At 37.3% G+C, this 14257-nt stretch overlaps 1 protein-coding gene across 5 annotated transcripts in view; it reads left to right on the top strand.

Moving 5' to 3' along the window:
• Positions 1-14257, top strand: part of RADX (RPA1 related single stranded DNA binding protein, X-linked) — a 32441-nt gene that overhangs the window by 1933 nt on the left and 16251 nt on the right. For all 5 annotated transcript variants that reach the window (XM_054039973.1, XM_054039972.1, XM_054039974.1 and 2 more), the window contains exons 2-8: positions 783-925; positions 5088-5280; positions 8545-8653; positions 8868-8959; positions 9048-9170; positions 11873-11980; positions 13740-13907. In XM_054039973.1, coding sequence (XP_053895948.1) covers positions 783-925; positions 5088-5280; positions 8545-8653; positions 8868-8959; positions 9048-9170; positions 11873-11980; positions 13740-13907 — 936 coding nt within the window. The remainder of the gene's footprint in view (positions 1-782; positions 926-5087; positions 5281-8544; positions 8654-8867; positions 8960-9047; positions 9171-11872; positions 11981-13739; positions 13908-14257) is intronic.

The raw sequence follows: 14257 nt of genomic DNA, 5'->3' as shown, positions 1-14257 counted from the left end.
AGTGCAATTATGCCAGTAGGGCTGCATCCACAGTATGAGTCCTCTGCCATTGTAATCTACCAATATTCCTGTAGCGGCAAAGCAAGCCTAATGTAGACATTGGCTAATTCCCTCACAATTTAAACAGTAAACTTTAGTATGTTTCTAAATACTGCAAAAAATGTTAAATTAAAAAAAAACAATGGTGATGGAAAGTATTTACTGAAAATACTCGTCGTAAGTAGGGGCCCAATTTCAGATTTGAAGTGAAATCTGAACAGAAACATAGTTCCCTGTCCTGCACTAACAGGCCACTGTAAACACACACAGCCCCACAAAAGTGAACAATGCTCTGTTTAGGTGCAGGAGTCTGCCCATGCACAACTCACTGAAAGATTGGGGGCCCTAGTTCACTGAAATCTGTATTTCATAAAAGCTTCCCACTGTTTTTTTGTTTGTTGTTTACTTACATGATAAAAATGTAGTAGTAGTAGTAGTAGTACTTTCAACATATATGCCACTACTGTTTTTGGAAGAAAAAAAACAGTTCAGTATTTTGTACAGAGGGCTGAGAACTGAGTTTGTTTATATAGCATTAGCAAACAGTTTTATTTTTTATGAGAAACATTATAAAATACATATGAAATCCTGTCTGCCTTAATACATTTCTATAATCTGCTGATCCAAATCACGCAGCAGCACATGTACTACCAAAGAGGTATATTCAAATTCAAGCATGTGGACTGTTTTATCACTTGATTTTTACTTTTTTTTTTCCCCCTGCTTTCTGTTTTTTTCACTAGTATCCAAATTAACTTCTCTTGGTCATCTGGAAATGAACTGGAGGAGCAGAATACACTTCAGTCCATTGCTTGTGAGAATCTTGCATAAGGCTAGACTAAGGTACTATGGGAAACCTGACAAAAAACTGGATATACCGTATCAGGTAGGGGGAAAAAATCCAACTTGTATGAGTACTTCTGAGGTGTGCAGATACTTCTTATTCCCATACAGTAAGGGTACAGCCAAGGGTCCTACAGTCAGCAACAAATAAACCCTAAAATTGTTACAATGTGAAAGCTTAACCATTTAAAAGTATGAAAATGATATATCCCGTGTGTATGTTTATATGTGACTAAGCCCAGTTACTATAGAGCTTCATGGTGTTAAAACCGTGTGAGTGTTGTTTTTTTAATTGTCTGTCTTTATCTCAAACTGAATTTTTCTTGGTAACTATATCATAAAGAGTCAGTTAAGATTATTGTCGTTAGGGTTGTCAATTAATGACAGTTAACTCACACGATTAACTCAAATATTAATCACGATTTTAAAAATTAATCACACTTATAACTAGTCGCACTTATAACACTAGAATACCAATTGAAATTTATTAAATGTTTTGGATGTTTTTCTACATTTTCAAATATATTGATTTCTTTTACAACACGGAACACAAAGTGTATAGTGCTCACTTTATATTATTTTTATTACAAATATTTGCACTGTAAAAATGATAAAAGAAATTGTATTTTTTAATTCACCTTAGTGCAAGTACTGTAGTGCAATCTCTTTATTGTGAAAGTGTAACTTACAAATGTAATGGGGGGGGGGTCTTTTTGGTTTTGTTTTGTTTTTGAGTGCAGTTATGTAACAAAAATGTAAAACTTTAGAGCCTACAAGTTCACTCAGTCCTACTTCTTGTTCAGCCAATCGCTAAGACAAACAAGTTTGTTTTCATTTACGGGAGATACTGCTGCCTGCTTCTTATTTACGTCACCTGAAAGTGAGAACAAGCATTCGCATGGCACTTTTGTAGCCGGCCTTGCAAGGTATTTACGTGCCAGATATGCTAAACATTCATATGTCCCTTCATGCTTCGGCCACCATTCCAGAGGAAATGCTTCCATGCTGATGATGCTCGTTTTAAAAAAAAAATGTGTTAATTAAATTTGTGACTGAACTCCTTTGGGGAAAATTGCATGTCTCCTGTTCTGTTTTACCCACATTCTGCCATATATTTCATGCTATAGCAATCTCGGATTATGACCCAGCACATGTTTGTTTTAAGAACACTTTCACAGCAGAGTTGACAAAACGCAAAGAAGGTACCAATATGAGATTTCTAAAAATAGCTACAGCACTCGACCCAAGGTTTAAGAATTTGAAGTGCTGTCCAAAATCTGAAAGGGACGAGGTGAGCATGCTTTCAGAAGTATTAAAAGAGCAACACTCAGATGCGAAAACTACAGAACCCGAACCACCAAAAAAAGAAAATCAGCCTTCTGCTGGTGGCATCTGACTCATGATAATGAAAATGAACATGCTTTGGTCTGCTCTGCTTTGGATCGTTATCAAGCAGAAGCCGTCATCAGCATGGACACGTCCTCTGGAATGGTGGTTGAAGCATGAAGGGCCATGTGAATCTTTAGCGCATCTGGCATGTAAATATCTTATGACACTGGCTACAACAGTGTATGCGAACACCTGTTCTCACTTTCAGGTGATATTGTAAACAAGAAGCGGGCAGCATTATTGCCTGCAAACTGTAACCAAACTGGTTTGTCTGAGTGATTGGCTGAAGTTGGACTGAGTAGACGTGTAGGCTATAAAGTTTTAGGTTGTTTTATTTTTGAATGCAGTTATTTGTTTTGTACATAATTCTACATTTGTAAGTTCAGCTTTCATGATAAAGAAATTGAACTACAGTACTTGTATTAGGTGAATTGAAAAATATAATTTCTTTTGTTTTTACAGTGCACATATTTGTAATAAAAATAATATAAAGTGAGCATTGTATACTTTGTATTTTGTGTTGTAATTCAAAATATTTATTTAAATAAATGGTGCGATTAATTTTTTAATCGCTTGACAGCACTAGTTGTAATGTTTGCTAATTTTTACATGTGTACATTTTTCTTAGAGAATGTACATGTATTTAAACATCATGTACATGACTTTATTTGGTTATTGCTTCCAAATGGTTAGGTGCTTTTATATTGTAATATTAGTTTTTTAGGTGTTTATTTTTATCATAGAAATCTTGACTTTAAGTTTAAAGGGTTGTTTTTGTTTAAAACATGTTTTTGAAGAGCATGAATTAGGCCTGCATGGATTCTTTCAAAGGAGCAACAGTACATAGCATTTTGCGCGAAGAAGGGTCTCTACGCTCCTATTGTTCTAAGCTGTCATTCCCCCACCCAGATGAAAAATAAGTATGGATCTCTTGTTGGTGCTATATTTCAGCAGATCCAGGCCAGGTGGTATTCCTAAACTGCTCAGGAACAAGGGCGGAACGTTAGTCACAGTCCTTGGTCTTAACTGTGGAATCAATACCTAGAGTTGATTCAAGTGGAGGAGTCAATGGCAGCTGAGGAAGAGGAAAGATCCAGCACGATTGGCTCATTACATCTTTTTTTTATTAATAGGGTATTCTGCATTTAGGCCATAATGCACTGAAGTCCTCACATAGTGTAAAATCTTATGTTCCTAGAGCTATGTGTATTGAATTGTTTTTAACACACAAAGATCTGTGTGCATTATTCTGCATGTAACAAAAATATTCTGGCACATAATAATTAAATGACTTGCCTCAAAGAACTTGCAATCTGAGGACAGACAGACAAGTAATACAGAGGTCAGGGAAAGGGAACCACAAAAGGAATATTCTATAGTGAATCTTGTTGATAAGCACAGGCAGTATGGCAGAAATGGATTTTAAGAGGGCCTTAAAGGGAGACTAGGGCCTTGCAGGTGAGTTCATGGACGACCATGCGTAGGGGGTTGTGTGGAAGAAAACATAATGGTGATTGTTGGAGGCTAACAAATAAGTGGATACAGGTGGGAACGTCAGTGGAAAGGAGGTTTGTTCCACTGAGTTGTTGCTGCGTTCTGTAAGTATCCTGGAAGGTATTATGTGGATTGGGTCACCTGCGCAATCATGGTCCCTAGACAGGGTTTTATCTGAGTAGAGGAGTGGCAGTGGTGAACCATTCAACATACGCATTTTTGTGTGTATTGAAGTGCATTTGTAGGACTTTGCCTAGAAAGTTTTTCCAGCTCCAACCTGCTGGCATGCAAAGTTTTCCCAATTTGGCATACGAAGATTTCCCTGTGAAAAGAGTTCACATAAAGTTTTCTCTGTCAGAATATTTTGTTCACAAAATTTCCACATGAAGGGGGCTCTTATATAAAATTGTGTATTAGCTTTGATGACAAAATACCCCTCTGCTAGTAATATATTTTTTCTTGAAAACCAGCCTATACACAATATTATGACCCATACTGTTTACCAAATGATTCCAGAGTTATAACTTGACAATTTTTAATAGAGATTCTTTATACAAGCATTTTGAAGTGTTATCTTCTTTTAAAAAAAAACTATTTTAAAAAAAAAATCTGACTTTTTTTTTCCCCTCCTATTTGAGGGGTTACCTTAAAATTGTGAGAAATGTGAACATTTTCACTATAGGAAGTGGAGGAAGAGAGTGGGAGAGACTCAAAATTACCCTTCTAATAGAGCTCTGGGAGAGAGAACCACTCTGCTAATTATGATATATTATGTATTTATTTGAAAAACTGGTGAAGATCTCACATTAGTAGCAAACTGCGAGTTTGACCCTGCAAAGAGGAAACATGCAAGTATCTTTATGAATGTGAGTACTCCCACTGATGTCAATAGGGACTACTCATGTGCATAAATCTTTGCATGATTGAGATCAACAGAGAAGTGAGATTCCCTGATGAGCTAGTAACAGTGTTCTCCCACTTGCTTGATTCATCTCTTTTCCTGTAGTCCTACAGCTCCGGCCCATAGTATTTCCTCTAGGTTTATATTGTGAAAGTGATTCATGGCATTTTCACAGCACTTAGAAATGCTGGACAGGAGCAGCTACATAATTGGGACTGTGATGCAGGAAAATATAGGATTCTTGCACTCCTATGTTTGAATTTAAGCTTGTAGAGTGTATCATGGCTTCAAGTTTATAATGAGTATCAAAACTACTCGGGAAATTACTGTTAATTGTGTAGGCATTTTAATGTCCAAAAAAATGAAAATTTGTTATCCATGTAGTTAAAGGTCGAACACATGTTTGGTTTTTCTTTTCTAGGCTTATTTTGAAGTTGCTGATAGTTCAGGCATGATGTCGATGGTTTTGTGGAATTCTTTATGTCCTGAGTGGTATAACAGTATGAAGATTGGCACAGTACTTCTGCTTGAACAGTATGGTATCAAAACCAGTTATCCATTTAAAACACAGCCAACACCAGGGGATTCACAGATGAAGAGATTTACTACAATTGGTTAAGTATCCCAGAAATCTGATTCCAAGTATTGCTGTTAAAAAGTTAGAAAATACCATTTCAGCTGACCAGTTATTGAAATTACCTGGCCTTTCAATGGATTTATCTTCAGTTCCCATTTAAAGGCAGGTGAAATGCACAGTCCATTTTTGGGATGGTGTTGGTGTGGTCAGCGAGAGCAGTGGGTCTTGGCGCTTCACCCACTTGAGATGAATGAGGTAATTCATATCTCTCACAGCTATTGTTTCAGGCTGTCTGCACACTGGGGTAGATATTCCTGCTTTGGTTACACTTGAGTCATGTTTCCAAGCTTTTTTCCCTCCACAACCATTAGATGAAAAACTATCAATTTTTTGTATATGAAAGCTCTGTCTGAATTCCAAGTGCTGGGGCCCTGGGTACAGGGCTCTAGTGCTTATGTCTTAATTTGGCCCTGCTTCCAAATTAATGTCACACACAAATATAATTAATGTAATATTTACATCCTCATCTGGATCATTAAAGATGGGCTCTAGGAGTCACGTCCTGTAACAATCCATACCGGTGCCCATGTTGAGCCCCACTGAAGTAAGTTTGGTACTTTAAGATCTCATTTTGCATTGATGATTGCTACCAAGTGCACTAAACAACAGTATCATGGTCCCTGATGTACTGGTTCCTCAACACAGAGAAAAGAGGCTTCCTTTCTGCTGTTGCAGGGTGTGACAGAGCCAAGGCAGTCCTAATACAGGAACGCTAATGCCTTATTGCAAGACAATGGCCTCCCCAGAACAGGCCTTGTCACCAACACTTCTTTCTTCCTGAATATGGACTCCTCTTCCTTACATACTCCTATTCTGAATTAAACAGCAATCAGAAAAGCCATTTCCTTGACACACAAAAATACATATCTTTGGGGGTTGGTGTATACATCTAATTTTCTTCTTCGTGATGACAGTTTTGCTAATGTAGTCACTACAGTGCATGAAAATAAACAATGTGCTGCACTGCTCAAAGCCGTGTATTCTCTGTCTCATGCATTTTGCCTTAAACCCAGTACTTAGCATCTGAAGTGTTTATGATGAGTTGGCAGGAGAGAGAAATGTTTTGCCAGGCAGGGAGACTTGGGGGGGAAGACAGAAATGAAAACTGTTAATGCTTACAAGCCAGTGTAACAGTAATTATAATTGCCACAGACCTGCCTGCAGCAAAGAGGCACTGTCAAATATGCTAGTCTGAGACTCCTTTTTGTATGAACAAAAATCACTCAAATTTTTAACGCTTATGGAAATCTTCAGTTTGGTGTCATATTGGGGTATTGGTGATGAGACTAAAAACAACTTGGAAAGTAAGGCTACATATAATAAAGGCTAATAGTTGCACAATGCAAGAATAAGCACCATAACTCAATAATGTAGTGTCATGGGGCATCTGCAGACTATAGATGTAGTGTGTGTTCAAAAAAAAAAACAACTAATTTTCTCTCATCCAAAATGTGTATGTTCTGTGTTTTTCTCTTTTTGACAAATAGCTTAAATATTTTCCCCTGGCATAAGCTTAAAAAAAAATTACGTATCATGGATCATTGTATGAGCTATATTCATGGATCTTGTAAAAAGACAGAGTAGTGTTGTAGACTGCAAGAATATCAGAAAAATTCTGCAGGACAACAGATATCCATTTTTTATAACTATTTGAACATGCACTTGCTCTGTATTTTCAGAATGACTTTGAAAGTGAGATGCTGTTTCAGTAAATTATCTCAGGTGGTATAAAAAAATAAAATGTATAAACAAAGGCCTGATTTAAATACTTTGTCAGCCACATATCCTGATATAGGGTATTTATTTATTTTAGAACATGCACATACTGTGAGTGCCCTTCCAATAATTAACTGAAACACATTAATCAACAGTTACACTGAACTGCTAAAATCACTGACCGTTGTCATAATACACTTCTAGTCCATTATATCCCATCTTCCAAATAACCAAATATTCTCTCCTATCCTCATTCTCAGATTCCCAAAAATGAGTCTGTGTGTCTGAAAGATTTAAAAAGCCAGGTTTTGTGGGGAAAAATGCATCCTATAGTTGAGGGATCTTCGCAGAGAATATCCCGATAACAACTTTCTATATTCTAGCTGGTGAGCTCTAGCTTATGTTCCTCAGCTGGTTACAATTGTGGTAGCATAGAACAAGGACCGTGGTGATTTCTCAGGACCCAAACCATTTAGGGCTTTAAATGTTAAAACCAACACCTTGAAATCCACAGGCAGTGTGCATCTCTTAGTTCACTGAATTTATGTGGTCCTAATGAACATAGTTCAGTGTGCTTAGCAACAATCTTCAGCGTCCGAATGGTCGTAAGGTATAGAGTGTATTACAGTAATCTCAAAGTGACAAAGGCAGGGATGAGTGCAGCAAGGGCCACTGAAACATGATCATACCACACCAGATGCATTCTTCAAAACTACTGCCTTTTCAGCCCAGGGTATAACAATACCTCTAAATTGCAGGCCTGAGTTAAAAACAATAACCTCCTGCCATAAATATCTGGAGCTCACATAACTAGATAATCATTTGGGTTGCTTCCACTAATCTAGTAATTCTCTCTCTTATCTGGATTAAGCTTCAACCAAGTAGCCCTCACCCAAGCCCAAATCTCTGGCATACGCTGTCAGTGGCTGTACTGCACCTGCTGAATTGCTTGTAATGGAAATATACAACAGAGTTTCTTGATCATAATCTCTTGGAGTCAAATCAGAACTTCCGCCACTGGCGCTTCAGCTGTCTTCCCTCTTATTTCATCCCTTGCAAGTCATCTGTAAATGATGGTGATCTTCGAGAGTGTTTAAGAACCTGTCGATAGTGGTTGACAGAAGGCTTTTAAAATATTCAACTGGATCATCAACAGACTACCCCGTGCGTGGAGCTGGACAATCCAGCAAGGTTCTTCGTATCATTTGTTACAACCTTTTATGACATCCTTACATTCCTCACTTTATCCATGTAGTGACCTAAAATCAGAGAGACAAATTTTATTAGTACTTGCAAAAGCAGTGAGCCAAAGTAAGAGTGTTGCATTTATTCAGCAAAAATGTTTCTTATTCAGACCTAAAGAAGAGCTCTATGTGGCTTGAAAGCTTGTCTCTCTCACCAGCAAAAGTTGGTCCAATAAAAGATATTACCTCACCCACCTTGTTTCTCTACTTATTGAGAAAGTCAAAGTAAAGGTTTCCTTTGAATACATTTTTATGCTTAAAATGATATTGTTTCTCCCCAGAAATTAGCCTGAACGTTCGAGATCCTCCAACTAAAGTTAACATTATTCCAGAAAAAATGGTTAAACCGGAGTGGAGATTACCTGAAGTTAGATATCGGTTTGTCACAAGGTAAAATAAAGGTTTGTGTTCTGTTAAGTGTGGGCTAATGTTTTGCTAATTTTTATTGAATTTTAACTGGGAATATTACAGGAAAACATCTATTATACTTTGTTATGTCTTCCCTACTTTTCTGCTCAGGGCACTATTTAGGAATTTTTCAGAGTGATTTAAATTTCAGGTCTTTAAGCATTATCAACCATTTCTCTTTAATTTTTGTTTTTAGGTCAGAACTGGATAACTTACCGAACAATCATTCCTGTGATATTATTGGTCTTGTAATATTTGTAGGAAGGGTTGAACGAACAAGAAAGAGAGGTTTTTATAAAAATTATTTTCAGCATTTATCGAATTGTTACAATTTGGTGGAATATTCTTTAATTTAAATAATATTTTGTTTGTGCAGAATATAGTGAAGATTTTTGGATACATCGCTGGGCACATGTTGTTGATGGGACATCAGACCAACCATTCATTCTGGAATTGTTTGCCACTTCTCAGCCGGATGTATTTGAACATATTCACCCAAGTATTTATCGTATAATAGTCTGACTATTTTATTATTTACTTGTTTATTTCCGTTTACAATATTTTTCTCTGTAGGCATCTTCTAAGCATAATTCAAATTATCACTAATCTCATCCCAAATCAGAAAATAAACGAACAGTAATGAAAACAGACCCAAACAATGCCCACCTCAACAAAAGATGGTAGCCCTCATCATAGCAGACCTTCCCCAATAACCCAGGTAAATCGATGGGCCTTACAACATGCCCTAAAATTGAGCTGATCTGGCCTATTTTGAACCAAGTTTGAGTGAATTCCAATTTGCAAGCCCTTTGCAGAGAACACCCTGTTGGTAGCCCCCTTTCTCAGTTCAAATGACTTCCCCGTGACTGTAACTGTGACAGTACAGTACAGGGAAAGGGGCAGCCTCTCAGGTAGGCAAGTCCTAAGCTGTGTAGATCTTTACAAGTGAAAACTAACCCCTTAAGCTCCACCCAGAAACCAACAGGGATCCAATGGAGGTCACAGAGCACTCATGAGGTGTTCTCAGCATGCCACACAGGTTAATAAAACTGCTGGATTGTGCACAATCTTCAGTTTCCGGATGAAGCTCAGTGTAGAAGGCATTACGATCTTGAGATGACTCAGGCATGTATGATGCTATCAGCATCTGCATCCAAAGGAATTGGTCGCAACCTCCTGGCCACATGGAGGTGGAAAAAGGCCTTCCTAGAAACTGATGCTTTGAGTGACTAACAAATGCTGTGAATCAGATTATACTCCCCATATTGTAACTTTTAATATCAAATAGGCAGATGAGCACCCTCAGTTCAACGGGCCATATCTTCCAGTTGCTATCAGCATCTCCATCACCTCAGTTTTATCTGCATTGCAATTCTCAGCCATGACCCAAATTTACCTAAACTCTGGTATTTGTCAGAATAGGCTGGGTCCAGTCAGAGAGAGAGGGAGCGCTGAGTATCATCAGGGTGCGTTCATTACGTGCTTCTTTGCTAACCCTCCCAAGGGACTCCGGTACAGATTGAATGGGAGGGGAGTCGCGTTGAAACTCTGTGGAAATGGACATTTGAGTATACTTCGGGATGATGAGCAATTTCCTAAAACCACCATCTGGGATCTCTCAGCAAGGAAGGAACAGCCCTCTCCACTCAAGCTATTTGGGTCTGATCCAACACACAATTACGTCATTGGGAGACTTCCTTGACTTAACTGGGCTTTGGAACAGACCCTTAATCATTAGAAAATAGTATCTTAGCATTTAAGGATATACTCTGCTCTTTCTCTTTCTTTTATTCTAAATGTTTTTAAAACAATACATATTAAGGCCTTATTTTTATTTAGTTTTATTTAACATTGTATTGGCTTAGCACATGTATCTTATTGACAATCTTTTTCAATTGCTTAGTCAAGATTTTTCAGACACTATCCTAGTCTCTCATTTCTTCATTAAAGACTGTGAACTGTATATTTTTTCATGGAGTGATGCTTTTTCTTTTTAGACCATTGATTGTAACATCTTTTTCAGAAGAATTTTTTTTCTCTAGTTTTTGGTACTTGATTTGTTTCTTCCACTTTGAATGCAGCTGAAATTGACGTAACTTTTTGTTAGGCTATATCAACTTAAATAACACTTTCTTTCCCATGGCAAAAGTAATTTGTATGTATCACAGAAACATCTGTGATGAGATCACACCTCTAGCCACAATAGCACGAAACCTTAAGAATATAGGGGTGAGGGGGAGGGAGAGGAGAAAGAAATTAACTACTATTTCTCATACTCTGTGTGTTTTTTGGTTAAGGGGAAATGAGTTTGGAGGGGGAGGATGTTCTGAAGTTTAGGGGAAAAAGCTGTTTACCATTATGGTATCACAATTAAGCCCCTTTTAACTATCATAGTTGTATGGCCTCTTTTGCAGAATACTTGAAATATTAAAGTGGAGGAAATCAAATGTAGAATTGTATATGACCGTAGTTTCTGTTTTTAATTATTAACACTGACAGATTCCTTTGTGTCATATAAGGAAGAATTAGGTAGTAGGGCTGGCTGGAAGATGAGAAATTCTGTTCTAATGTGGAACAAAAACGAGATCTTTCAAAAAAAAATTATGGAAAAACATGAGCAAGGCTGCTCCAAGAATGGCCAATAGCCTGGTGCTTAGGGCACTCCATCTGGGTTGTGGGAGACCCAGGTTCAAGACTTGAACCTGGGTCTACTACATCCCTGGGAAGTGCCTGAACCCCTGGTCTATTGATTTATTGTCTGTTTTAATTATTCATACAAAGTGGAACAGCAGCTCCAACATATATGTGAGAGAGAGAAACTACTTGGGAAAGTTATTTTTATGCATAGTTTTAATCTGAACACAAATCTTCATGAGACAAAACATCTGTGATGTGCAAATTCTGAAATATTAACTTAATCGTAGCATGGCTTGCCAAGTCCTGAATCCTGTGAACATTTGCACAAATGTTTAACTTCCACTGAAATCTATTGCTTTGTTTAACAGCTATGAATCCAATTCAATCCCCAAATTGTGAGCTCTAACAACAAGCGAGTGAAGGGTTGACCACATGGTTAAGTTTTTGCAGGATCAAGAGTTAAGATACTATTTTTTTTAGTGCATATTTAAAACTATTTTGGTATTTGGCAGCTTTTGAACCTTGATATACCAGAAAAAACCGAAATGATTTTTTTCTCTCTAGTGACCTATTTGGTGTGCACACAGATGAGAGTGGTGCGGGACATCACTGAGAATACTCCCAGAACACTTTACCTTACCACTTCAAATGAGAGTCAGATGTTTATTACAGGTAAATACAATACTATTTTTAAATTAATTTTACATGACACATACCTCATTTACCAAGGAATATATAACCTGCAGTATTTCAGCTTGAAGATGTCTGTAGTATTTCTAGATACAGAGCAAAAACAATTAGCTTTTAAAGCAGATTCCAACATCACACTGTAGCATACCTTGCATTGCTTCCTTCGTTCAGAGATGTTATTTTACCAAAGTGCCACTTCTTAAATCCTCTGGAGATTCAATAAATTGTATTTTTCCATTTAATAACTCCAGGTTTCCTTTTTTTCTCTCTCTCTCTTACCCTCCCCCCAAGCAAAATACCCCCATATTGGCCTGATTATAAACTTGAGACCAATCCAGTTTCAGCATTCATAAATTGGTCTGTCCAGAAAGTGGTTAGGTTTCCTTCCTGTCTACAAGAGATGTGCACAAGAAGACAAAAGAAGGAAGAAGAAAAGTGAAGTTATTGAGTAAAACTATTAAAACTTCATTGAGCTGATGTCAGATGGACTCTAAACAAGCCATGATGAGAATATATGAGCAACTGATATTGAAGGGCAGATCAGGACTGTTATGAGTTGCAAATATTGAGATTGTTACAAAAGTTAGAACGCTGCAGTATGGTAATCGAAAGATGTAATATGTCTTCCCCCGCTAAATCATCATAGTATATTTTAAGAAATTATAATAATATATCCAGCGTTTGTGCTATTGTTGGGTTGGTCCATATGAAGACTCGTTAACTGCTTCATTACAAACTATTTTAAGAACTTGACGCTTCTATATCTTGTGCAACAAGGAACCTTTATAAAAACTGTAATTCTATCAATTGCTTTTTTTTTTTTTTTTTTTTTGGTAGATTCAAGCTTTCCGTTCTATTGCAAAAGGTCCTGTATAGCTTTTAATCTTAAATTCAGCCCAGTAAACATTCTTCCCCAGACATATCCTTGTTTTACTATCCAGTTTGTTCTTTCTACAGTATTCTTGATATGTCAGCCCAGACAATGAGTACTGAGTCCCTCTATAGGCGGATGGAAACAAGAAAATACACTTTTATATCATTCTTTATAAAAGTATCTGGATGCCTCAACACACTCAGTGGGGGTCTGCAGAGGAGCTTCTGATTGGCTGAATCAGGATTAGCCACAAATCTTCCTCTTGGCAGAGGTATCTAGTTCTAGATTTCAGTGCTCCCAAATGAAGAGCTTCTGATTTTTAGTGTCCTCCTCACTTGCTTCCAGTATGTTAGCTACCCTGCTTTATATCCACCTTGCTCCTAAATCAGAACCTCAGCTAGCATCTCAGAATCATCAGCTGAGACTGTTTTCAGCTCAGCAGCCTTGAAATAGGTCTATCTTGCTGCAGACACAATGGTAACCAGAGAATAGGGTCTTCTCTGAGGAGGAAAAGGTAACTTTTTGATGTGAAATGCTGATTCTTGCTCATCTTTTTTTACACTGTTGTGTGGGACAGAATATACCTAGCTAGTTCTAGAAAGAACGTTTAACTGTTTTACTACCCAAATGTTAGCATTTAGGGTATCTAGGGGTTTGTGTGTGTTGAATTCAAGTGCCATATAAGGGTTCCGTTACACTTTTTCATAAAGCCACTATTAACTGGTAGAAGGGACATTGTTTTAGCATCTCTGACTTGGCTTTTTGTGTATATTGCTGTATAGTGTTCAAATGTAGCAATTTAGAAAAACCAATTACTAAATCTATTTGATCCTTTTATTTCAATACCCAAACCTTTTGTTTTAACAGGGTGGCACAAAGGCCAACCATATACCAGAGATGCCAAAGTGAAAAACTTTATCCAGTGGATTAAAACTCAAAGTGAAGCTGATCAAATGAAGAAAACTGTAATTGGTGGATACTGTCCTTTCCCACCAGCACCAAATTCTTTTTTGAAGTATTGTAAAAATAATAAAGGTATCCTACACCATACAAAATATCCCCATTACATGTGCCTCATTCTATCTGAGATTTCATCACAAGTATTCAAAATGAGCAACTCTGATTGCTTTACACTTGGATTATATCAATGGTTCAATACTGGAATGTCATTCAAGGAAAAATCATTCTGAAGATAGACTCTAAACCAAGGCCTCAGCTGTGTAAATTGTCAGCTCTATTGATGGCAATGAAGTTTTGACAGTTTACATCAGCAGAGAATCTGTCCCTCTGAATTTATATTCCGTAGATATTCTGCTCTGTAACAACATCTGCTTCGGCTACATCTTCAGTCAGCTTGAAAGTCAGTGTCATATTGAAGAATATAA

Source organism: Malaclemys terrapin, chromosome 9, assembly GCF_027887155.1.
Source record: "Malaclemys terrapin pileata isolate rMalTer1 chromosome 9, rMalTer1.hap1, whole genome shotgun sequence".
NCBI classification, from domain to species: Eukaryota; Metazoa; Chordata; order Testudines; family Emydidae; genus Malaclemys; species Malaclemys terrapin.
Note: the sequence above shows the minus strand (reverse complement) of the source record. Positions and strands in the feature narration are given on the sequence as shown.